The sequence below is a fragment of the Scophthalmus maximus genome, chromosome 3 (assembly GCF_022379125.1).
Source record: "Scophthalmus maximus strain ysfricsl-2021 chromosome 3, ASM2237912v1, whole genome shotgun sequence".
Taxonomy (NCBI): Eukaryota; Metazoa; Chordata; class Actinopteri; order Pleuronectiformes; family Scophthalmidae; genus Scophthalmus; species Scophthalmus maximus.
Window position 1 is genome coordinate 12,458,902 of NC_061517.1, and position 25,266 is coordinate 12,484,167.

The following is a 25,266-nucleotide window of genomic DNA, read 5'->3' on the forward strand; positions in this document are numbered from 1 at the left end:
ACAGGTGAACAGTCTGCACAGCTGCCCTGGAGAAAATGCGCATGTGCCATTTGTATCTGTCTGCGCGAGTACGCCTGCACGTGTCCCGAGAGGCTGTAGGATTGACAGAGAGCTCCGAGGGAGCGGAGCAGTTGTGAACAAGTTAGCTCCATTACAGCCAACGCTTTTAGCCTGATTTGTCAGCTCAGCAGCGCTCACTTATCAGCTGATCAATAAAAGGAAGTTGGACCAAACTTCTTCAGGGGGGCCAAGACTTAGAACATATCCATCCAGCAAGCTCGAGTCAGATTTTCCTCCGTAATATTCCTTTATTTCCTCTCCAGTTTTCTTCTTCAAACATAAATCTTCTACCTTTGATTCAGTCACACCCGGATCAATAGATGTGACCTTCACGAGGATATCAGGCGACTTCCTTTTCCACATGACTGGTCTAAGATAGTCTAAGGTAGTTATTGGATAATTACATTTTCCTCATTGAATATATCTGGGTTGTAGACTGCCATCAGACAAGATACGAGTGATGGGCGGTTTTCGCGGTTTGCTGAAGTTTTAAACAATGTGATGCATTGATTAATCAAGATAATAATGAGTTAGTTGCAGCCCTACAATCATTAGGTCAGACTGGGAGACAAAGTCTTGATTAAGTGCAAAAAAACCCCCACAACTGATTATTAGTGCGAACGCTGAAAGAAAAAAAAGATGACAGATCAGTTTGTGTGAAATCGAATCAAACTTTGAATGAATGATCTTACGAATACCTAAATTAACCTCAGACGGCTTTCAGACATTGACTGAAGTCCGGACATTTTCCTGAACTTTTCCGGAGGGGCTGTGTTTGAGAACGCAAACATTTGCAAATGTTGCCATTTTCTGAGGCTTTTCCTTCCTGAATGTTCGAGTGAGCCCATATAGAGAATACAGCAGGAAAATAACCAGAAAATTCACAGTGAGCGCAATGGTCGCTCTGCCCAGGCCTGAATGTACCGGAAATGTTCTCGCCGAGGTGTTCTTCATATGTGAACGGCAAACTCTGCAAAATGTCCTGACCAAATCTTCTGAATATGAGTACTGAAAACTGCTTAAATTTCCTTACCAAACGTCAGTGTTGTGAGTGAACAGCATTAAGAGAGAGTTTGGTAGTTGGGGACTTACATAATCAATCTTTTCTTAGCAGAGTCTTTATGGCGATGAATGCCATTGAGCACCACACACAGCAGGACAGGGGGACAGTGGGAAGAGTTGTTTTTTTTCTCCAATTTCCTCGGTGTAGGTGTAAAATAGTATCGTCTCCTCTTCCTCTGAGGGAAAGCTCGTCATCTCCCTTTGTGTTTTAGTTTACGTGCTGTTACTCTGAGTGCAAGGTTCTATAACAATACACAGATTCAATTTCTGAGGGTCAACAGGGAAACAGACCCATACAGTATATGCAGCCATCAGGAGGGGAACTGCGGGGTTGCCATGGTGACAGATGCTGATGTAACGATCCTCATTATAAAACCGGTAAATTATGTAAACGCTGCACGTTGTAAATCTGTATATTTGACAGAGCCACTGTGTCATTCTGACACGTCGGTTCAAATCATGAAGCTGCACTGCTGTCTCCACTCACTTTGAATTGCTTCCGGGCACAGAGACGTGTCAGCTTTTTCTCTCTTTTTATTTTTGATAAGCTAACTCAGCTGATGTCTGGAGGTGGTTAGAAAGCTTGTTCCTGGTTGCGTCTCTGCACCGTGACCCCTAAAGCCCCGGCCAGGCTGAACCTGGGCAGGGAGCAATAGGAAACACAAACCCCCGGGCCTGGACCTTGTTAGAGGTCGGAGAAGCTGAGGACAAGGGGTTGCACATATCACATGCGCTCGGGACCCCTCAGAGATGGTGAATGCTTTGCCTCAGGCTTTTTTCTACTGCTCCAGCCATAAATACAAGAGCTTTCAGACAATTTTTTTGATATCCAATTGTCTTCTACAGCTACGACATTTCAAAGAGCAAAGGCTTGAACTGAGATTGCTGTTTCTTTGCTATGTCGTCTCATGGTCTCGGGACCCGTCCAGTGTTTGTTTAAATTTCCGTCTATTCCCTGCAGGGTTTAGCCGTCTCCCTTCTTTTTACCCCTCTCTGTTCCTCATCTCTTCTCTCTGCCCCCCACACCCGTCTTGCCAGATCTCCTTACACTCTCCAGTCTTTCATGTGGATGGGGGTGGGTGGTGGAGGAGAAGAGGATGGGGGAAATTGGCCACCCCGGGATCAGACACATGCATGCATGATGCCTGTAAAATAGATGACGAAAGACGCCGGAGAAAGATTACAGAGGAAATGCTGTCTGTGGTGGTAATGAACAGACAACTTACAGGCTTTTTGTTTGTAGTTAAAATCACGGAAAGATGTGTTTATCCAAATCTTTGTGCTCATGAACATGAGTTGTTTTGCTCTGAGGTTAGCCATTTCTCAAACACGTTGACTGAGGTTTGAGCAGTGCAGAGAATTTTACAAAGTTAATTTTCATTGATCAGAGCATTTAATCAAATGAGTAAAGTATGGAAAAGCTCAATGTCTTAAGTATGAACAATGAAGGGAATTGTGAATTTATTCGGTCGGGACAGTGTGCCTCCTGCAGTCTGGGCCCTGCTGCTGAGTACAGTGATAAGATCTTCCTTGATGGCTCACATAAGGAACACTGAAATGAGGTCAGTGGTCTTATAAACAAATTCACAGATATAATGAAAGCGTCCTTGCATTGTCCTCATAACTAAGGGTGAGTCATTTAGTTTTCTCATCAACTTCATAAAAACTGCTGTGAAGTACAGTAACTTCTCTGTTTTTAGTAATAATAAGCCATGGCAGTGAGCCTTAGCAGAGGAGTGCTTTTCCATCTGTTGGAGAGTGGTGATCAAGGGTCAGAGGTTGGGTCTAGGGCAAGAAGATGGAGGGGAGACATGACTGACCTGCGTTTGCACACAGCAGATAAAACACTCCTCCTGACACACAGCTCAGAGGAAGCGCTATCTCAGGCCTGAAGAAGGCAGGAGGAAGGGCGGTCGGCAGGATGGAAATGGAGGACAAGACAGAAAAAACAAACAGTCCCCAGCAAAGACCTTCCCTTCTATACAAGATTAAAGTGGATGTCCGGTCCCAGAACCCCCCTCAGCTCACTTCCCATGTCCTCCTGACATCACTGTGCAGCAGACAAGTACTTTTTACATCCCGCATGCGCTGGTCATGTGATCGGACACACAGCTCGAATATGAAAGAAAAAGAGACTATGGTCTGCTTGACATGAACAGAACAGTGTGTCTTTTATAATGTGCCGCACAGCTGCACAGCTGTGTTTGAGGAGGAAGACTATTTATATATCCACACTCTGTTTTGATTTCTCTCTTTACTTCTTCTCTCCTGTGTTGACACGTCTTGTGAATTCAGTCCTCCATCGCCTCTCACTGACCAATGCTGTTGCACACATTGAATGGTCCATCAGGAGTTTTATCGCCTTTAACACAATTCTCTTTTTGCATGGTGGTCTTTGTCCATAGATTAATTGGTGTCTGAACGTGGAGAGTCTGCCCTTTCACCCCTTATTTGTCAGTTGTCTACCTCGTCATTGTCGATCCCCTCTTTATTTCACTCTCTCTTTTCTGCAGACTCGTACTCAGCAGCGGGCAGTGAGGGCAGTATCTCCACCTCTGTGGCGTCCCTGCCACCGCAGGCATCAGGCAGCTCGGCCCCCAGCTCACCAGGCTCCAGGCGCTCTGTGAGCACCCTGAAGAAGTGGCTCACAAACCCCGTCCGCAAACTCAGCGCTGGGGCCACTGCCAAAGGAGAGCGCCAGGTCCGCAAGCTCGAGGGAAAACCTCCATCTCTTCCCTCCCACAGCCACAGCCAGGATCTGGGCAGCCCCCCGAGGCCTGATGAGACTCTCACCATCCTGCCTGTCACCCACAGAGAACTGGTGAGAAGCACAAATTGAAGTTATAACTAGGACGTATCCTTTTTTCAAATTTTGTTCTTGGTCACATGAACTAATCCAACAATGCTTTGGATGCAGGCAGTGTGCTTCACGTGCTCTTTATTAATTTGCAATGGACTGCCCTTCAGAACCACATGAACTGGTTCTGAAGTAAACATCGGTTTGATGTAGAGCAAGTGTCATGGCATTTGGAAATCATATCAAATAACAGCAGCGTTGCCGGCTGATCAGCCTGCAGGAACCCATGTTCTGTGACTCATGTGCTCTCTTTTGTGGTTCTGCAGCTGCCTGTGTGTGTGTCTGTCCACGCTTTCTGGATGTTTCTGCACGGTTCTCGTGTGTCCCGATGGATGAGTGTGCTCCAGATATTGTGCAACATGTTGATATTGTAATATTCTCACACTTTGTGTGTGTGTTTGTGTGTGATGCAGGAGTGGAAAGATGGCCTGGCAAGCCCTGAGGACCTGTCACCGGCTACACTACAGTCCCCCAGCTACATAACTGACTCGCTTATTGGCTGTACATCACTGGCAAACACCCAGGTGGGTCCACATGATATACTGTAAAGCTAGACCAACCAGTTGTATCAGTCACCACTTAATATTAGAGGTTATTTGTTCAATTTGGTATTTTTGGAAATTGTTTTCTGCTTTGGACAGAAGCCAGGCTGCTGGCATCGAGTAGGACATGATACTCTTCAATTCAATTTTCAATTCAATTTTATTTGTAAATCACCAAATCACAACATACATCGTCTCAAGGCACTTAACATGGTAAGGTCAATATTACAATATCAGAGAGAAAACCCAACAGTCATCATTCCCTCAATGAGCTAGCACTTGTGTCTACTACTACAACTACTAACATTGCTCCTAGTTAACACTATGGGGCCAGAAAACAAAATGGGAGTTTTGGTGTAGATGCTTCTTTCTTCTCCTCCGTTTTTTCCTCAGTTGCTAGTAAAGTCCTTGCTAGTACAGTGTCTTACGATATTGACCAAACAATAATGCCACCTGGAATCACTAGGGGCACAAAAGTTGTCTGCACTTTAATGATCAAGTAAAATAAGCACACAAGGCATGAAAAGATTTGCAGACAAATAGGCTATCTACACGCACGCACGCACACACACACACACACACACACACACACACACACACACACGGGATCCTAAATGAATCCAAGGCTCTCTCGGAGCAGATCAATGCACCGGAGGGTAGAGTTTGACAGCGACCTGTGTGATGCATGACTCATTCAACATGTTACAAAAGGACATTGCCCGGAGATAAATAGGAAATAGCACGAAATGGCAGAGATGAGGAGAGATGACTCCACTTTCATGAACCGAAAAACAATACTGCAGTATGTGCGCGCATACGCTTTCACTTTTCCATCAAACACTTGCAGTCAGTTGCTCGTGGCAAAGAAGCGTCTCGAGTGAGAGGGTTCCTTTTTCGCTGTCTGGTGAAAGCTTGGCAGAAAATGGGATTCGCATGAGCAGCAGTAATATTGTATGAATCAGCGGTGCCTGAGTCCTGTCAATATAAAACAATCATGATATCTGAGCCTTTCAGCATTTCTGCTGGTAAATCGACACCAGAGCACTTACATCCTAATTTCAGTCTCAACAACACATCAAAAGGTGTTATTCTATTACATCATGGGGGATGAGGTCAGTGCTGTTGTGTTTTTACTGCCAACCTCTTAGAGGGAGAGAGAGGTAGAGAGGTAAAGAGATTCGATTATGTAGGTCAGCCATCTCCAAGATGTGGTTTCTGTCTCTCTACCCCACCGTCACTGGCCTCTGTTTTTCATCCTCTTCCCCGAACTGTTGTCTCTAAACTCACAACCACAGTGGACTGTAGCTTTTGATTAAATGTTTTTTCTTTTTTGGTGAGTGGAAAGTTCTTGTGATTGTATGTCAGCGGTCAACTGAGCTGTGGTGTCAAAAAGAAAGCCAGAACTACACATCATAACATTTGTAAAGTCTGGTCTGGTCGATCCACCGACAAACAAATACCCAAGGAACAATGCAATGAAATGAATTCCATAAAAATTGACATCATATAATGGATGTAAAAATTATAAGATATGATAAAACAATTACCTGACTTGAACATGCTTTTATAACCCTATAAAAAAGTTTCTAACAATTTTCGCTTTAATATCACGCAATGAGACAAAAGTCTTCTTTGATTGCTCTCATCCGAAACCTGAAGCTCATATTTTCAAATTGAATTGAATTGTAAGGACAGATTCTAGAAAATCTTTTTTTTAAACATGCTCTCTGCTTTTGCTAAAGCTGTTTTCATTTTTATTTTCTTTCTTTCCCGTGAGCTTCTGGGTAGAAAAACAAACCTTTAACAGAGGGAGAAGAAGGGAATTTTTCCTGTGGGCTTTGCCACTGCACATCTGGAAGTGATTAGGGAGCCAGGGAGACCTGTCAGCCAGGCCGGAGCACTCCTAGTGGGGCAAGACGAGCAGGGGGAGCAAGGCTCTTTATGGAGCCTCTCTGTCTCTCCCCAGACCCCTGTGTCTCCGCTTTGCTTTGTCCTTTTCTTTTTAGTTTTTTTTACTCCCTCTCTCACTCACACACCACTGTGACAGAAAAAGCTCACAACTTGCAGACACCAACAAGTTTAGCAGGTTAAAGTCATTTATCTTTATGTCTATCAATCTATCCATCCATCTATTTATTTCTCCATTGGGCAGCCGTCTGCCAGGGTAGTCCGGGGGATTAGTTGAATGTCTGAGGTGGATGAGCAGGTTTGCGTATGTGTTCAAGGCGGGGAGGCTCTGCTTGACTGGAACAACGGGACATAGGGATTTAGGCGAAGACAGACGAATGCTCCTATACGTTTAAACAGTCAGTGGCGTGAAAAGGCTAAAAAAGAAACTGATTGAAGAATATGGCGATAAATGGTGCATCTTATCGTATAAAGATAAGCGTGCTTGTTGTGACAGAGAAGTAGGTTACATAAACACGAGGGCCGTGAGCAGATGTGAAGCATGCCTCCATCGAGTTAGTGACGATATTGGTCTTTGCAGGCTTTGTTGCGGTGTGCACAATGGCTATATGTGTGCCAGGATCCCCCCAGGAAATGATATCAATTCCAGGAAAAAGCATGAAGAGGAGGTCATGTATATAACACATGAACACAATCGATTGGATCAGAGTAACCTTGGGTTTATCCTGCGCGCATTTCTATTTGAAGCCAATAAGGCAGTAACCTATTTGGGAAATGATGACGTGGATGCTGCCATTGTAGATCGTGGTGTGTTTACACATTGGTTTCGAATTCTCAGGTGGCAAAACAAGACAATATCAATTATGAATTCACTCATAAATCAGAAATATAATGTTGTCTCCAATGAATACGCAGTAATTGTGTTCTTCTTCCTCTGAGGCCCTAAGCTCCATCAGGAACATTTAGAGCTTTATTTGCCATTTCCTATGTTGGTCCCTCTTTTGTTTTTTATCTTTGAATCTCTTTCTCTCCATCTGTTTGTAGCCAAGGTGCACAGCACAGATCATTAACGGCGACAATCTGAATCTGATCTTCTTATCATTCAATCTCTCTCCTTGGTCACCTTGGAAACTTGCATCAGTATCATCTCTCTCCTGCACTTTACTCCCCCCCCCCCCCCCCCCCCCCCCACCCTTTGCATACTTTATTCCTGGCATGATCTGTAACACTGGCACTGGACCACTGTCTTGTCTCTGCCTCCCCAGGACACTCAGTGCACCAATGTTTTGCCGGATGACAGTGGCTCTGTGTTGATGGATGACACCTGCAGCCAATGGTCAGCTGCGGCTGACAGTGAGGAGGAAAGAAGAAGTGCCTTGGAGAAAAGCATGTATGTCTTTTATCTGCGCAAACATGGGTCAAGTTTATCTCCAGGATGATGCTTGTGGCAGAATTGCTATCACGTTCAGTAAACAAATGTTATGGCACGGGCACAATTTGATCTTATCTTTTTAATGTCTTATGGAATAATTTAATTTTCAAGAGCCTGCTGCAGTATTAGCAGCCCCATGAGGAACAGTGTTGCCAAATGCAAACATTTTTTTTTTCTGAAAGAGCCACTGAAATCTACTATTTGTGTGAATCCTTATTCTTTGTGCTTGTATAATTGTGCGCTTGCCTTATATTTACGAAAAACACAGAAAGACCAATTGAATCTTAACTCAGGCATGTCGTACAACTTGAGCTCTCCTTGCATTGAACAATTGTTTACCGACTAAAACAAATTGCTTTTTACAATTGGTAACACACAAATGATTCAAGTTGGTTTAACTTAACGTTAAGAAGTTAAGACAATCTGAAACTTTCATTTAAAAAAAAACTAATTAATTTGAGTGCTACCAATTGAAGTCATTTTTTGGTTAGCAATTTTATTTTTCAGTGTGGAACTTTCAGCTGCATCTCATGGTCTTCATCAGCTGCAACAACAGGTTAAAATTGTTTTGTCAAACAAGGTCAAGAATGAAGCCCCCCTCCCAAATATTTACAAGTTGGCCGGTCTCACACACTCTTTTCAAGGATATACAAAATTACAGTTTCGTATGAGTTCCTTTCTGGAAAATGTATTCGTAAAGTGGGACTTGATACTGAGATTTTGCTGAATTACTTTGGAAGCATAACCCTCTCAATGATCCTTCCTCATTTGTAACTTTACAGGTATGTACTGAAGGAGCTTATCGAGACAGAGAAGTACTACGTGGGAGACCTGGGGTTCATAGTGGAGGTAAATCTCACAGTCTGCCAGCTAAGAACTCACAATCTGCACTGGCAGAAGAAGGAACTGAGTCATCAACCCCAGTCTGTCAGGGAGAGCTCTCTAAATCCTTAACATCACAATGTCTCCACTTCCCCTCAAACTTTGGTCTGCCTCCATCCTACCTCCTCCAGTCTGAAGTAGATTCTGTGAATTATTAGCTTGATGAGTATTATGTGGCCAGGCCTTAAATAGCTGGAGATATTTTGGTTCAGAGTCAAAGTTTTGCCTCCTGAAAGTTAATCTAAGCTCAAAAATAGCTGGTGTGTTACAACAGTCTAGCTATATTTACTGGTGTTCTCAACCAGGTCAGTAAGTCAGTATGTTTTGTCATTTCCTTGCAGGGATACATGGCCACAATGAGCTCCAAAGGTATACCAGAGGACATGAAGGGAAAAGACAAGATTGTTTTCGGGAACATCCACCAAATCTTTGACTGGCACAAAGAGTAAGTCCATGACTCAAAGAAAAACATATTTCCACTTGAGGAAAAGTGTGTGCTTGTTCCATTTGCATTCAAACTGAGCATTGTGTTTATGACTGAGTGGAGAACAAAGGAACAAAAGGTCGGGGGACAAATTTGACCTTTCATTTTGGGGATGATTGGCTTCTACACGTGTGTGTGTGTGTGTGTGTGTGTTTTTTCTCTGCAGCTACTTCCTGGGAGAGGTAGAGAAGTGTTTGGTGGAGCCAGAGAGGCTGGCTCAGCTCTTCATTAAACATGTGAGTCTGACTACTGCATTAACACACACACACACACACACACACACACACACACACACACACACACACACACACACACACACACACACAGCTGAAGTGTCTGGGTCCTACTTCCTTGTGCTGTTTGGAGCGAGAGTAAATAGAGCAAAGAAAACACGCAGAGCTCCTGTTTATCCTGAACCGTTCGTCTCTCCTCCCTTAACTGCCAGCTCCTCTCTCCTTCCACTTCCCTGTTACTGATACGTCTCCGTCCGGGCTGTGTTTTTACAACGGTGCACATGGCAAAAACACACATGACACACACACACACACACACATGGCACACTGGCCAATTTCCAGTCTGGGCTGGACTGGTCAGGAAACACCAGGGAAAAAACAGCCAAAAAAAGACGACATGAGTAGTAATAACAAACCGTCAGCTCAGGCTCTTTGATTTGAAGGCCCTCCCCCACCCCCACCCCCCACCCACCCAAAACAGCAACCTACTTCTTCTGACATATCTGGCCTCAAGGTTAAATCATACAAGAAAGTTTAACTGTTAAGTATATTGTTTTTAGAACAGAATAGAGTGGGTCACAGCTCTTACACAGGGAGAAACATTTGATTTATTTGCGTGGGTTAAGTGGTGGCACATGCCGACTGAGAAGACACGATGGGTTACTTGACCAACTTGCCTCTGAAAATAATGAAGGGAAATCTTTTGTGTCTCTCTTTAGCGACATTCACTCTCTTTAAACAATTCAATGAGGCTCAGCCCACTGGATAATCAACTATAGAAAGCCTGTGGGGGAATAAAGAAACAGCAAAAACCCAATCTGCTTCCAACAAGAGCTTTGTCACCACCAATATTCAACATGTGTGCTCTTAATCACCTCTGCAGCGTATAAACACATGCCATACTCCTGCACAGAAGGCTGGTGGAGAGATACGCTCTGTGCACAGGACACTCACAGCGTGATGTTCATATTCAGGTGGAGCAGCTCACCGGTCTCTAGGTTACGGAGCCACGCAGCCCGTTGCTAGGTACAGCCTCATATCGGCAGGCGCTAAAAGGCTCCAGTTACACCGAGGGTAACCTGGGTAAATTATACATCACCTTATGCTCATCTACACATAACCCCATTAATGGGCTCAGGACTGCCACATCTGCACTCCCATGTCAATTAGTCACAGAAGATTGGGCGCTAACCAGACAGAGTCAGCCTCAAAGGCCGCCCTCACTCTGAAACAAATCATTATCGCTCTGCTCCTTCTCATCCCCAACAAACAGCCACCAGACACTGCACATTGATTGTTGTTGTTGTTGTTCTGTTGTTTGCTCACTTCCAGTAGCATTTTAAATCTATTTGTAATCCAATTAACAATACGTTCCTCTCACAGTGAAGCTCATGTTGAAGTCGCGGTGTCTAACGCGGGGTCAAAGGTTTCGCCTGTATGATTTTGTGACGAGATGTTTGTTTGGCTTGTCACGCAGGAGAGGCGTCTGCACATGTATGTTGTGTACTGTCAGAACAAGCCCAAGTCGGAACACATAGTCTCAGAGTACATCGAGACTTACTTTGAGGTGAGCGCCTCTTTTTTGTATATTTTACTACTCTTACTCATTGTCTGAAAATAGTGGAAAATGTCAACGTTTCTGGAGTCAAAGGCGACATCTTTTATTTGACTGTTTTGTCTGACCTACAGTCCACATAATATTCAATTAGCCACATATTAGAAACTGTAAATGTTCAGGACAAACACTTTCATATCCACCACACACTGGCCACTTTGGCCAATAGCTAATAGGACATTTAGTATGCATGGATGTCTAACTGTTCCTATACTATATATTATACATGTTCGTGTGGACGTCTTTTCAGCTGCCATTTATTATTCAGACTGTAATCTGCTCCTCTCCATGGACAGTACACACCAGATAAATGCATAAGCAGTACAATCACGCTGATATATTGTTTTAGAGGTGACGCTAAGGCCATTAGCTTCCATGTTTTGTGCCATGGCTGTCATGCCGACTTTTGTTGTTGCGTCTGTCTCCGCTGTCAGGAGTTGCGGCAGCAGCTGGGCCACAGGCTGCAGCTCAATGACCTGCTCATCAAACCTGTCCAGAGGATCATGAAGTACCAGCTGCTGCTCAAGGTGAAAAGCGGAACACTGCTGCGCTGTCGATCGCACACCAACACCTACGCACACGCACACACTGAGCAGCTGTCTGACACACAGCGGGGTCAGTCTCGAGTTTGTACACACACAAGCGTGCACACGATCGCACGCAGACACGTGCAGAAACACAGCGACACACTGCTCTGCTCTTCTAGTCAGAGAGGAAGAGGGAAACTGTATCATGAGACTCCATTCTTACCACACGATTTAACTGAGCCTTTGAAGAGGATCATAAAATGACATCTCTGGTATAAAACTTTTTCCTAAATATAAAACTTTGCCCTTTGGCATTCAAATGAAAGGTGGGTTCAACGCTCATAAATACTCCTCCAGATGTCCTCACCTTACTCAGCGCTTACTAAACCTGGAATGCTCTGGTGAAACATGCTGTGTTTATTTGAGCAGGACTTCCTGAAGTATTACACCAAGGCTGGGATGGACACCGAGGAGCTGGAGGTGGGTGTCCCGATGTCACATGCAAGATATGAAGTGATGATTTTCTGTATGCAAAACTTGTGCTTTTTTAGAATTAGTTTTCCTGACAACAACCTCACTTTTGACTTCTAAACAGAAAGCAGTGGAGGTGATGTGCTTTGTGCCAAAACGTTGCAATGACATGATGAATGTGGGCAGATTGCAAGGCTTCGAGGTACGTCTCAGGGATTTCCACCGTCCCTCCAATTCTGCAAAACATTTCTCATGTCGACCAATCAGCCCACGAAAAACTGCTCTGTGCTCTCCGCTTCCTCAGTTTTTTTTTATGTTGTTTTATATCTATGTTGGTGTACCAGGGTAAGATCACAGCACAGGGCAAACTGCTCCAGCAAGACACCTTCACCGTCACCGAGCAGGACAGCAGCTTCCTGTCCCGGGCCAAGGAAAGACGGGTCTTCCTGTTTGAGCAGCTGGTCATATTCAGTGAGCCAATCGACAGGAAGAAAGGTTTCTCACTCCCTGGATACGTCTTCAAGAACAGCATCAAGGTGAGCACCTGCTGAGCCGCAATGACCTCATGTCAGCCACATGGGAAGTTTTAGCAAGAAGGAATCCCCGAAATTGAGAAAGGACAACTTGCTCCAAGGTTCCACGAAACACAACAGATTCACGTTCATCTTTGCCCACATTGTACGGCAGAGACCTTTTACAGGCTCCCATGTGTAAGTGACGTATTTAACAAGCAACCCAGCAGGATGAATTCCTCTCAGACGCTCATCACATGTGATATGTTCCAGGTGAGCTGCCTAGGAGTGGAGCCCAGCGTGGATGCCGATGAGGCGCGCTTCGTTCTGACTTCACGCAACCCTGATGCGAGTGTGGTGCGCTTCCAGCTGCTGGCCTCGTCCCCTGACATCTGCAGGGCCTGGGTCAATGATGTGGTTCAGATCCTGGATTCCCAGCGCAACTTTCTCAATGGTAAGTCCCAGCTGTGCTCTCAAGACTATGCCCCCGATCCATAAATCAGGTTTCAGCTCGGCATATTTTCAATTTATTGACTTTGTTGTCAGGTCACAGGTTGGGTGAATCAGTGTCTTTCTGTATGGATAAAAAATATACACATTCATGGTCAAAATTGTTAGCTATTAAGCAATTTTACCAATGTTGACTTTGAGTATCACCATTTTTACCTCCTCTTTAAATTTGAAATAGTATATCATAATTCTTATTGCTTTTTTTAAATGTTATTTTTAAAATGTACAATTTACAGGGTTACTGTGCAGCCGCAGTTTTGTCATTAGTAACTTTTCATCTTTCTTTCCTTGTAGAAATTATTTTCAATAATCTTTGACATCTGAGGCTTTTGGACTGGTGTCATTTATTGAATTCTTTACCCAACAGTGAAACAACCAACGAATCGTACAGCATTTATAAACAGTGTAAATGATTTGATGTATAGTTGTCAGCAGCTTCATTGTATTATACTCATTTTATTCTTCATAGCAAAGGTTATAAATGTTTTCAAATACTGTATATATTAAAATATATACAGTACACTATATTAAAATAATATGAGTAGATATTTATGTTGTGTTTATGAAGTGTGACTACTAAAATATTTGCTGAGTCTACATGATACAATGCTTTGTAAAACATTTAGACTCCGCAGTGGAGCTGGTTGAGAACTACCTCTGTTCTCTGTGTGTCTTTCAGCCTTACAGTCACCTATTGAGTACCAGCGGCGAGAGAGCAAGTCCAACAGCCTCGGTCGCAGCATGAGGCCTCCTCTGTCTGCCGCTAGTGCCCTGCGGCCCCACTCCTCCGCCTCCATCGACCGCCACAAGCTGCCGTCCCTTCACTCCCACAACACCTCCTTGCCGGCCCTCTACCTGCCGAGCCAAGGCCAGGGCCAAGGACTAAACGAGACGTACTCAGTGCGGGACGTAGGTTTCTTTAGTTGTCTCTTTCTCTGACCCTGACCATGTTTTGCAGTAACTACCCACTCAAACACTTAGGGGGGTGATAGCGCAAACGAAACGATAATTATGGTATTGTGTGCGTGTGCTGCAGCATTGAGTGACTCGCCTGTTGTTTGCATCTGCAGCCCACCGTGGTCCATCCGTGCCCTGCTGACTCCCACACCGTCTCTCTGTCACACGTCCAACTGGGCTTCACTGATCAGCCAAACTGTCAAGCTGTGTCAAACGGGCTGTACGCACCCACCACACAAAGTGCACAGGTAGTGTATGTTAACCATGCATATTCGAGACAAAGCTGTCTATATTAACCTCGATGTTAAGGTTAAAATGTAATTATCTTGCACACAGTTGAACGTTGTTCTGCTGGGTTGTCTTGCAGTCATTATTCAACAGTGGCACTGGGAAAATAAATGGCAAAACAAGCCGCAGGGAGCTAACCACTGGGGGAGTAATGGGCCACTGCAAAACGCCTAACCATAATTCCAATGCACTCATTCATTTTAATTAAAAAATGAAAGACTTTGGCTAATGGAAACCATTTATTTAGATACACACAGAGTGTAGGGGGGGTTGTGTCATAAGAAGAGTTATTTCTCCCCCTTTTGGATAAAAAAGGAATTGATAAAATTCTGTTTCTAGTTGTGGGGAATTGAGCACAGTTTTTGGACAGGAGAAGTACGGGAAAACAAAATTCCAACATTTCAGTGCTATATATGGAATATAAAGTTGAGCCTATCTGTCCTTCCAAAAGGAGCATCCTGTTGTTGGGCTTTACATTAGCATTATCATCTACTCCCTCTGTCATCATTGAGCTCTTATCCTCACTGGGACCGTGTTGACGGGCCATGCAGTTGTTGTTCTCCAACTCTTTTCGCTGTTTACTCTGTTTGGATAGGCCTGGCACATAGCAAACAGGAGGCAGACTGTGCCAGATGAGGAAGTCAGAGAGAGATGCCTATCAAAGACACCTAATTGTTTCCCGTACTTATGCTGGGTTGAACAGAAGGAAACTTGGGCCAGTGCATTTTTTAGACTGAGGCTGCAAATTAAAAAAAAAAGGCTGATATGCTACTTTTTTCACATCCTCTTTTAAATGTTTGGAAGGGCGCTTGAGAGCAAGAAAGGACTTTACTGTTCGATCTGAGAGCATTGCATGGATATACTTTATTGCCGAGAGATGAATGTTCCCCCTCTTCCCAGCAGAGAGCAGGAGAGGCCTGCCGGAGGGGTCAGCCAGTTGATGCTGGGAGCCAGGGTCCGCCTTTGGGTCTCTCAGCTGGACGACGCCCCAGCAACCTGGCTCAGCTAGCTGAGGATGACCTATGAACTGTCACGCTCTCTGTTTCCTGGGTCAGGATGTCAGAAGCTCAAGCTACAGCTGTGGAGATAAGAAGACTTGTCTACTGTCTGTTTGTGCCAGGCTGGACCCTCACCTGGTTCAACAATGGTTTTCTGGAGTATCAGGGAGGAACCTGAAGGATCATATGAAGGAAAATATACGAGCTGCATTTATAAATAACACTGCTCCTGTTTTTAGAGAGCCACTCAGAGGGGGGTGACTAGCCTTGGCCACCTTTTGTGTACATAGATAGCGGCCAGTATGACGTTACTGGGCACAGAATGGAGAAACACTCAGTGGATACTCAGTGTTACGACAATTTCTGCTTTTTACCTTTTTGAGAGTTTGTATAGTACAATTTCTCTCTTTCAAAGGGCAATGGGAGTTTGTTTGATGAAGAAATATCCATTCCTTTTTGGGGCGGTCACTGGAGTAGCGTGTGCCTGGATGTATGTTTATGCAAAGATGTGTTTGTGTGTGCGAGAGGGCATGAGAGTGTGCGAGTGCCGTTGGCTCTTCTTGTTCTCCGGTAAATTTTCTTGATTGAGTTTTTTTTCTCTCTCCCTTTTTTTCTGATGCCCCATTGTGAAGAGGAGTACAGCTACATAAATAGACTTTGTCATTCCCCTGCTGACAACTGAGTTTGCTGTTTATGTCGACAAGAACGGGGGAAGGCAGAACACTTGATTTGAATATGCCACGAGGACTTTTCTTCTGAAGGTGAAGAACTTTCTTTCTTGCCACAGCATTGAGAGCCTCCTGTGCTCTCTGTTATTCTCTTTGACTGGCCCTCGTTTGATCTGGACAAAAAAGGCGTGAGGGAACCCCCTGGAGGTTCTCTGTGGGTATGACGTCACTTCGAGAATACTTCTTGCTCTTTGGGCAACTCCAGAGGAGTTGTTAATACACATAGGGTGCATTCAAAGGGACTGCTGTGCTGACCCAAAGTGTTGCAAGCAACATCTCCCAGGTAATTGACTGGCACAATGCTACTTTACACAGATGCTTCTTTCCAGGCCTGAGTAGATTCTGGGACACATCCGGAAAATGCATTGGTTTATACTAATATTGATTGTTTTATTAGTCCACTGTTGTCACGTCAAGGCTGTGCACCATTTATATAAGCTCTGTTAGCTTTTGCCCTCATAGGTTACATACTGTGCAGCCATACATTTCCACTTGTGAGGTGAAGAATGTCCCTTGTATGCAGAGCAATGCTCCTGCTCCAGCTGACTCAAATGAAGGAAAATGTGCTGAAGGAAAAACAAGACTGATGCCGATACAAATCTGCATGCACCCTCTTCCTCAGACAACAGTGCCAAAAACACGTGCTCACCACTCGAACGTTTCATGCTCTTGCTCCATAGCTTAGTTTGCCATTACTCTTACAAAAAAACAACTGTGGATATATATGTCGCTGTCTGGATTGTAATGCCTAAGTGTCAGAAAAGAGAGAGGAGAGCGGAGTAGATGAAGGGGACTATCCTGTCAATGCCAGTTCAGTTCTTCTTTGTGGCCAGTAGAGGTCCCCACAAGGCTTTCACTTCTAGTTTAGTTGGACCATACAGCTGCACCAAAGAACATGTCTCAGTGCTAACAATCAAGCTGCTTCATAATATGTCTGAAAAAAATATACATATGTTTCTCAAAGTAAACGGAAAGGTGAGACAAACCATCTCACAGAATTTGCATCTGTATTTTGTGTGATCTGGTGAGTTTTCACAGGAAATACTGATCAGGCAGCTTTGCATGTGACACAAAGGAATACCACTACAGAGAACCAAAAGCACGGACGTAAAAACCAGGAGAGGGTTGGTCAATGCCATGTTTGACTGAGTAAAAAAAAAAACTGTTGTATCATATCAAATAAAAAGTGTCTTTTCGAAGCCGACCGCTGTCTTTATGCTTCCCTACCCAGTCTCTCTTTTCATGCTCGATCAAAAGTATCCCTGTATAATTTTAAATCGACAGTCTCTTGGAGTGATTCGTAACCACTTTGTTGAAATATTTGGTCATACTGATGTATTCTCACGGTTCATTTCTCATTACTTGAACTAACGGGGGAAATTAAAGTATTACTTTTCTGTGAAGATCCTCAGACTCCACAATGGGACATCTGACAAAGACGAAGTATTTTGCTTGCTTTGGCGTCCCCCCTTGGAGAAAGTTCAAACAGGATTAAAAACAAAGAGAAGAAACCCCTGGATGAGCAGACATCTGGTTGGCTGGCCTCTGAATAAAGCCCCATTCTGGGCAGTAAAGCAGGGCCGATCGTAACACGGCTGTGATATATGGAGGCTGCGGAAGGAGGGGGGCGAAAGGGGTATTAACTTTCACAAGGGTGCAAAATCAAAGGGAGTTCCTGTCACCACTGAGGGGGTCTCAACAACAGGGGTCCCATTCACAGGGAATTCCTCTCCAGTGCCCTCTGTTGCATCTGTTGACTCAATCTTCTCCATTGTGAGAAAGAAAACACTCATTAAAAACCACACGACTGTGAACTTGATTGGAGAAGGCGAGACAAACAGCCCCATCAATGGGATGAGTATTTACCTTGAGGTGTGAACATCTTTGAACAGTTTACCATGTTAGGTCTTCTTCGGGAGCATCTTCCTTCACACCAACAAGCACAATGTGCAGCAGTTGTAGTTTGCATACAACCGAATCGTCATTTAAATAAAATGTTAGCTCTCCAGGAGCTCGGGGGCAATCGCAAAAATTCACACATTTACGGGATCAGCTAAGAAGGTTAACACTGACTCTCACTTTCAGTCACAGACATTTACTCAACCGTCATCAGGATGTAAGAATAAATAACATCGTTAGAAACGGTGAAATTGTTTCAGCAAGGACAGTGTTTATTAAAATTTACATGCGGCCATAACCCCGATAAAATTGTTAATGATATTTATACATAATTTACACAGAACTTTAAAATGTTTAATGTTTGCTAATCTGGAGCAACGGTACTTTGTGTTGCTGCTTAAGAGCAGACAAGATCTGTAGATGAAAGACTCGTGGCAACATTTCACAAAGATCTTCACCTTGAAGAAGACAAATTAGGATATTGTTTGGAATAAAAAGCCAATTATCAACAACAACGCAGTCAGTTCTCCCTTCTGAACTTGTTCAGTGCAGAGACAATCATTTTTTATACAGCAACTTCTCGCTGTACTAAGGCAGTCATTCATTTTGAACACGGTAATATGGGAAAAATGGAATATTATGGAGAGTCTGCTACATCCTTTACGTAGATGAAATATGTACATCATGAAGTTTGATTTTTCACATCAGTTGAAATTTAAATGGTTAAAGGCATAATGTCCGTGTTGTTGCAATGAAATCTGTTTGTGTGGCATCATGAAAAGTACAATAATTGCACCAAAAACACTCACAACGTCACCGAAAAAAAAAAAGATTTCAAGTGGTCTTAAATGGTGGCTTGCCTCAAACCAAACACAATTACTCTAATTATAATGCTCACTAAATATATTTCCGTGGTACTACTTGAAGTCCAAAATGGGGTTTTGACAACAGAAGATGATCAGGCAGCTTGATGCTTACCCTTTCTAGTGCAAACCTATGGCAGCAGGTGTAAGTCACTTAGTCTGTTCATTGATTCTTATTTTAAAATGAGGGGCCATGGAGATTACTCTCTCTTGATATTGGTGAGCAGAGGGTCCGTGCTCTGTGAAGGCTGCCCAGACCGGCTCTTCCTGGTCTGGTGGGTCTTGACGTGTTTGGAGAGGTGGTCACTCCTCATGAACCTCTTGCCGCACTGCTGGCACCCAAAGCGCTTCTCCCCCGTGTGTGTGCGGAGGTGCCGCTGCAGCTCGTCCGAACGGGTGAAGCTTTTGCCGCAGAAGAGCCAGTTACAGATGAAGGGCCTTTCCCCGGCATGCCAGCGCAGATGGGCCTTTAGGTGAGAGGTCTTCTTGTACACTTTGCCACACTCCGGGATGTGGCAGATGTGCAGTCTCTTCTTTCCGAACTCCAACCCCCCACCGTTCGCCTGGCAGTTTGGGCATTTACAGCGTCGGCAGCGGCGTGTGGAGCTCAGCAGCCCCTTGGAGGTGCCCTGGAGAAGAGCAGCTATCTGGGGCTGGTGGCCTAAAACAAGCTGTCTCCCCAGAGAGAAGGGGTGGTTGGAGGGGGTGGCGTTGGTTTGGGGTAGGCTCCACCACTGCTGCCCTTCCTCCACATGGCCTCCAGGCAGGTGATGCCGGGCTGAGGAGTTCTGAAGGAAGCTGGGGAAGTTTTGTCCCACACTATTGTGCTGAGGGTAATAAGGGCCGCTGGCCTGTGGCTGCGAGGACAAGACCTTCACAGGGGACAGTTCGAAGGAGTAAGATGAGGGCGGTTCAGCAGGAGGGGTGAGAGGCAGCTCATGGTGGTGGTGGTGGTGGTGGTGGTGGGGGTGATGATGGTGACCCAGGCCAGACTGGATGTGTCCAGGGAACTGCACCTTTGGCACCGTGAAGGTCATCTGGTGCGTGCTGAGGGCCGTGCTGGGTGCCATTTCGTTGCTCCAGAGCTGAAACATTCCCGATGTGGAGCTAACGGTGCCCTCGTATGGGAACTGGGAACCTTCTGAGCCCATGGCGCCTCCCACCTGCCAGGCCTGGCTACAGGTGGTGGCCAGGAAGGAGAGGGCGTTGGGTGCTCCCTCTGGAGAGGAGCTGGGCGTCCGGTCCTGTGTGGTGATTCACAGACATATCAGATTGCATGCGCCAACATTTAGGACAAATTCAAGTTATAATTTGATATATAAATTTTAAAAAAAGGGAAATTTACATTCTGCATACACAGAATTAATAATCAATCTTTTTTTAATTATATATTTTTTTAAGTCAACCTTAAAACTATCCCAATATGTGAAGATTACTTAAACAATTACAACAAGATGACGAATCAAACATATCCACTCATTGCGCACAAGGTATGGAGGCGTTCGCTTTCACCACCACAGAGAGCGGGGGTAGTTGTGCCGAAACTTTGATGCATAACTGCAAAAAGAAACAAAGGATTTTGCAACGAACCTGTAAAAATGTGTGCAAAAAGTTGTCAGTCCTTTGTATCGTCAGCGCAGCCATCTGTCCTCGCGCTCCTTCTCCACGCACCTGCAACCCAAACTGCGCCGAGGCGACGACGCGCAAAGTCTCAACTGCAGCCTCGGGTCGCGGATCTCTCCGGCACGTCGGGAGAGCAGATTGGGGAAATTCCCCGCGTCCTCCAGATGTCCCTCGATCCACGAGGTAATTGATTCTGTATTGCGCTGCAGCAGTCCAGGACACTTGGTGTCGACGCAGCCGAGGGCGCGCGTCGGAAGTTGGAGGCAGAGGAGCGCGCAATAAATCCTTGCGATCACCTCAGAGGCGCCTGAGCTGCATCTTCCTCTTTATAGAGAGGAAAGATCCTCTCGACGGGGTCTCCAGGATGATGCCGGAGCGCCAGTCAACAGAGAGATGTGACGGAGGAGGGAGGGGGGTTGTGAGGTGAAGGGGTGGGCCACTCATAATTTCTCTCAATTTCAACCAAATGCTGACCCTAAGAGCTGACTCCTCCTACAAGAAGACAAATTGTATTCTTCAATATATAATTTTCACACACTATTTGAACATCTCCGGAGGTCTTCGTGTGCCACTTCTCTCCTTTTGAAATAAGGTCACACGGATTTCATTATAAATACATTGTTTAAGCAAGAAAAAAAGAGAGTTCACATTTACTGTTTCAGCAACTTGCACAACAACAAACTGCTTCGTCTGGTAAAACATCTGAAAGTTAATTTAGCCAGCTTAGTCAAAAATACTTTTCACTCTGGGAGTATTTGCATATACCGCTTCAACTCCACTGTGGGGGATTCGAGCAAAGACAGTGAGTAAATAGATTTTTATTTCTGGCAACAAAATTTAAATCTGTGCTGCGTTAAATGAAAAGTTGGGCAAAGAATCGTTCCATTCAACAAATAGCAAGACAAACAGCCAACATTGTGTATAATATATTACAGGCAGGGATGTCTTGTTGACATCCTACATCTTGCATCAACGAAGTCGGATGCTTAAACTTTACATCAGAGAGGGTTGATGACAGGGTTAGTCTAGATTTTATGAAATTCCTGGTAACAATACATACAGGTTTACATAATTTCACACTTCACACCCAGTAATGTATTAACATGCATAATTCTGCATGAAACTCTTCACTCTTTAAAATTCTTCTGCCGGTGGATGTACTGCTTTTGGCTATATGTCGGTAGTTTACAGTATATTTTATTGACTGTTTCGTTTCGTAAGATGACACATGACAAGCTCTTTGTGTCTTAAAGCAGCAGCAGGCGGCTCCTTGGTCTCCTGTGTGTGAGGCCACTCTGAACACAGGCCGAGTATTTTCCCTCACAAAGCTAATTGATAAAACTCAATCAAAGCCCCAGAGTTCTCACCAGTAGGTGACATGTCAAATAGGTCGCCCTGTGTGACATTCTCACATTTCAGAGTTCAAGTAGAGGCCACTTCAGATGTGCTCCATTAAATGCAGATTGAGGCTTAATCTCATTCTGGAAGTCTGTTCACCATCACAATGTTAGGAGTTTAAATCCAGGCTGGGAACCTGTTTTCTCATGTTAATTCCCGGTTCCTCACTTATCTACTTCTCCTTGTTTCACAGACTGTGATCCTAAAGTAAACATGATCCAAGGAGAAACCAGCTAATATTAGAAATAATTGATACATGTATACTTTAATTTGAGCAGAAAGGTAAATGTCATTGTATTCCACTCAGGTTGTAATCTAGAAGTAACACCTTTGAAAAAAGAAAGACAGTGAAGATACTAAACTTTTTTTTGTGTTTTAAGTTATTGGTGCGAAAGCTGAGCCGACAATGTTAATGTTATGTCTTGACATATATAAAAATATAATATACAAATATTAAAATATGAGTTCATTCCTTTATTAAGTATTTTCAGGATGTTAGTCTGGGTTAATATTACACGTGGCAGAGGCAACATGGCTGACAAGGCATCGTAAATAAGTGTCTACCTCTGACTTGAAAATACAGATTTATTTAAAGCAATTTCAGCTGGGTGTTAACATCTGCGGATCAATTCTGCAGCTAGGGCGTAAAAAAAAAAAATGAATGCACTGATGTTTAATGATAAATATGTTGTTGCTCCAACAGCTCTGACAAAAACACAAATTCTGAATCAAAGTGGACAAGGGATGAGGTCAAAGAAAACAGCAGCAAAAGGGGCAGGAGCGAGGGGGACGTGGAAGTGGCGAGTGTATCTTGCAGGCAGAGTTATGTCTCCGGTTTATTACGGCGCAGAAGTTGTTAATTACCCTGATTCTTATTTCCTGTCCCCTCTCCCCCACACCAGCCCACCCCCACTGTACTGCTTCCCAGATGAGTGGCTTTGAAGTGCAAAGTACTCTCTCCTCACTTTGAACTGTGGAAACAATGCTCATGTGGTGGTGCTTACCTTCCCCATGTTACCTCATTTAAATAGACCTGGATACGGCTTCCACAGTTTTCAAGGGAAAACTCGTTTCCAGAGAAAGAGGTCCCTGTGTTCATTAAACAGCTGGTGAGATTGCCGGTAATCAGGTCTTGCTCCGTCATACATCGCATGCTGCTGCGACTGGGTGGCGGCGCCAGCCTCAGAACTGACACAGACTTAAATCCCAACAAGGCGATACAGACGTTCTTTATGTAGCTGCGTGTTTCTAAAAAGAGAAAGACTGATTATAAATCCAAGGGGGAGGGGGGGGGGTTTCTAAAAGTCCACTGGGCTTCTTCGAAGGAAGTTAAATGCTCTGTAATCTTTCAATCTGGGAGGATTTTTTTTAATTTTTTTTTTTTAGTTCTTTTGTCTCCTGTAGAAAACAAATGGTGTCGCTTTTTTCGTCGCAGACATAATCTTGCTCTTAAGCTCAGAGCGTAGAATATGCAAGTGGCCACTCAAGCTGTTTTTTATCATGCCTGGGGGGCAGTTTCAAAAGCCTCAGATCACTAAATTGTCCCAGCTGTCTTGACCATCTGCACTCGAAAAGGGCAGGCACAGAGGAGAGCAGCCTTTGTACTGGTGGCCATGTCAAAAAGCCGGTTTTATTGCACTGCGCTGACTCAATGGGCCCTCATGTGACAAATGTGGCCTAATGGATGAGACTGGCAGCATGTAAAAGCCTGCTGCTAACTGCGGCGCTTCACTCTTTAACCATTCAGCCGTCCACGACGGGACAAGATGGGATGTGATTACCATGACACTCAGTTGCACCGGGAAGAGCAGCAACACCAACAGCTGGGCTTTACAGTGCCACAATTCGATAGCTCATCGAGGAGTCTCTTTCCTGTTTCCTATTGAGTTACGACTGTCTGCGAGTGTTGACAGTGAGGGGCAAACACTGAGCATGGATAGGTGTGTACATTACTCAGGCCCGTTTTCAGGGTTCACCTCTGCAGACAGGAGAATATGCACATTTCTACCTCCGAGATGGCACATCATTTCATAAGTTTTCTGCCACCTGATCTCTGCAGGTACATATCGTCCTTCAGCGGGGAAGACAGCGGATCCTGAAAACTGAAAAACCCGCTTCCTTTAGTCTCCTTTCTCATCAAACCCTAGTTATTTCTACGCTCAATAATCTTCCTTTGTATATTTTTTTGTAAGAAGATGGTGAAAAAAGGGAAAATAAACACAAAGGGATAATGCAAATGATTAATACATTCTGGAGGAATACCTCACCCGTATCAGTCACTTAATACATAGTTTTAAGTGTGGAAGAATACTCTTATCTCCAAAAACACAAACACAGTAAACTCAACCAAGTGAGTACTTATTCATCTTATTTTTCCTTGTAGCAGTCACTGCATGAAGGGATTTCATTTAGGTTTTTCACCACTCGAGTGTCTTAATTCACCTGTTTAGTTCGAAAATGAGAACTCTGGATCCAATCAAACAAAAATGTAAACATTAATGCCCCAATTGCAATATTTTCGCAATATCGCAACCGCACCAGGATTCTGTGTACTGATGCCCACCGCTTTACCCCAGTTTACACTGCTAGGGTGTGCGAGACACAGGAAACCAGAATAACTCCCTCATCTCTTGTCCATTAGCATGTACGAAAACCCCAAAATCTCCAGTCTTGGGCAGACACAGGCAGACGGCACGCATCTCCACTTGTCAAAGAAAACTTTTATCAATACCAAGAGCACTTGAAGTTTGTTTGCATTTTGTTTTCCAGCACTCTTAACAACTTCAGAAGTCAGATCACAGGAGTATCTGATCAAAGCGCTTCGTGGTTAGTTCTGGAAACACAGGAGTGCTACACCACGCTTTGATACTCCACATCAATATTTCAATCCAACAATCACTTGACATGCACCCATACTCCCAGAGACGAAAGACGAAAGGGGGGAGAGAGAGAGAGAGAGAGAGAGAGAGAGAGAGAGAGAGACAGAGAGAGAGAGAGGAAGTAGATATAAAATGAATAGATTGAAGAAATCGCTGCCTTCCTCACCTTTGTAATGATGTTATATGACATGATCTGAATTAGCCGTTACTAATGTAATATACTAAAATAATATACTTAACAACGTTAAGTTGACCCGGCAACTTCATGTCAAAAAAACGAACATGAGACCACAAATCAAGAAATCAACATTTATTTTTTTGACTCGACTCGAGATTCGCTGTAACTTCAGTAACTTCACTCATATACCGGCAACGGACCTAAAACACTTGTCACAGACGGAAAGTCGGAGCAGAGGATGTGTTTCATGTTTTATCAAAGGAAAGTAGTACAGGAACTCCGCAGTGATAAAGATGAATACGGTCCATCTGCCGAATGTCACTTTCATGGCGCTTCATAATCATTTCATCATCTCGGCAG

At 44.2% G+C, this 25,266-nt stretch overlaps 2 protein-coding genes across 4 annotated transcripts in view; one reads left to right on the forward strand and one right to left on the reverse strand.

Annotated features, from left to right (window-relative positions):
• The window catches only part of arhgef25a (Rho guanine nucleotide exchange factor (GEF) 25a), a 41,712-nt gene extending 24,442 nt beyond the window's left edge, over positions 1-17,270 (forward strand). For 2 of the 3 annotated variants that reach the window (XM_035645559.2, XM_035645561.2), the window contains 15 exons: positions 3,636-3,943; positions 4,393-4,503; positions 7,695-7,819; positions 8,644-8,710; positions 9,085-9,188; positions 9,394-9,463; positions 10,938-11,027; positions 11,510-11,602; positions 12,032-12,082; positions 12,198-12,275; positions 12,418-12,609; positions 12,859-13,039; positions 13,775-14,004; positions 14,166-14,300; positions 15,241-17,270. In XM_035645559.2, the coding sequence (XP_035501452.1) occupies positions 3,636-3,943; positions 4,393-4,503; positions 7,695-7,819; positions 8,644-8,710; positions 9,085-9,188; positions 9,394-9,463; positions 10,938-11,027; positions 11,510-11,602; positions 12,032-12,082; positions 12,198-12,275; positions 12,418-12,609; positions 12,859-13,039; positions 13,775-14,004; positions 14,166-14,300; positions 15,241-15,366 (1,961 nt within the window). In that variant the 3' untranslated portion in view covers positions 15,367-17,270. The remainder of the gene's footprint in view (positions 1-3,635; positions 3,944-4,392; positions 4,504-7,694; positions 7,820-8,643; positions 8,711-9,084; positions 9,189-9,393; positions 9,464-10,937; positions 11,028-11,509; positions 11,603-12,031; positions 12,083-12,197; positions 12,276-12,417; positions 12,610-12,858; positions 13,040-13,774; positions 14,005-14,165; positions 14,301-15,240) is intronic. The other variant, XM_035645560.2, reaches the window with a different exon arrangement.
• A 946-nt stretch (positions 17,271-18,216) lies between these two features.
• On the reverse strand, positions 18,217-22,197 carry sp5l (Sp5 transcription factor-like). The gene is made up of 2 exons (XM_035646353.2): positions 20,419-22,197; positions 18,217-20,072 (listed from the first exon to the last, which is right to left on the reverse strand). Exons 1-2 carry the CDS (start codon positions 20,470-20,472, stop codon positions 19,029-19,031), a joined length of 1,098 nt encoding a protein of 365 aa, XP_035502246.1. The 5' UTR covers positions 20,473-22,197; the 3' UTR covers positions 18,217-19,028.
• Between the last annotated feature and the right edge of the window lie 3,069 nt (positions 22,198-25,266).

Bases quoted from the DNA above. Each gene is read 5' to 3' on its own strand.
- sp5l (XM_035646353.2), bottom strand. From the start codon at position 20,472: ATGGCTGCGCTGACGATACAAAGGACTGACAACTTTTTGCACACATTT. The intron at 20,073-20,418 runs GTTCGTTGCAAA...ATCACCACACAG, and splicing joins TTTTGCACACATTTTTACAG to GACCGGACGCCCAGCTCCTC.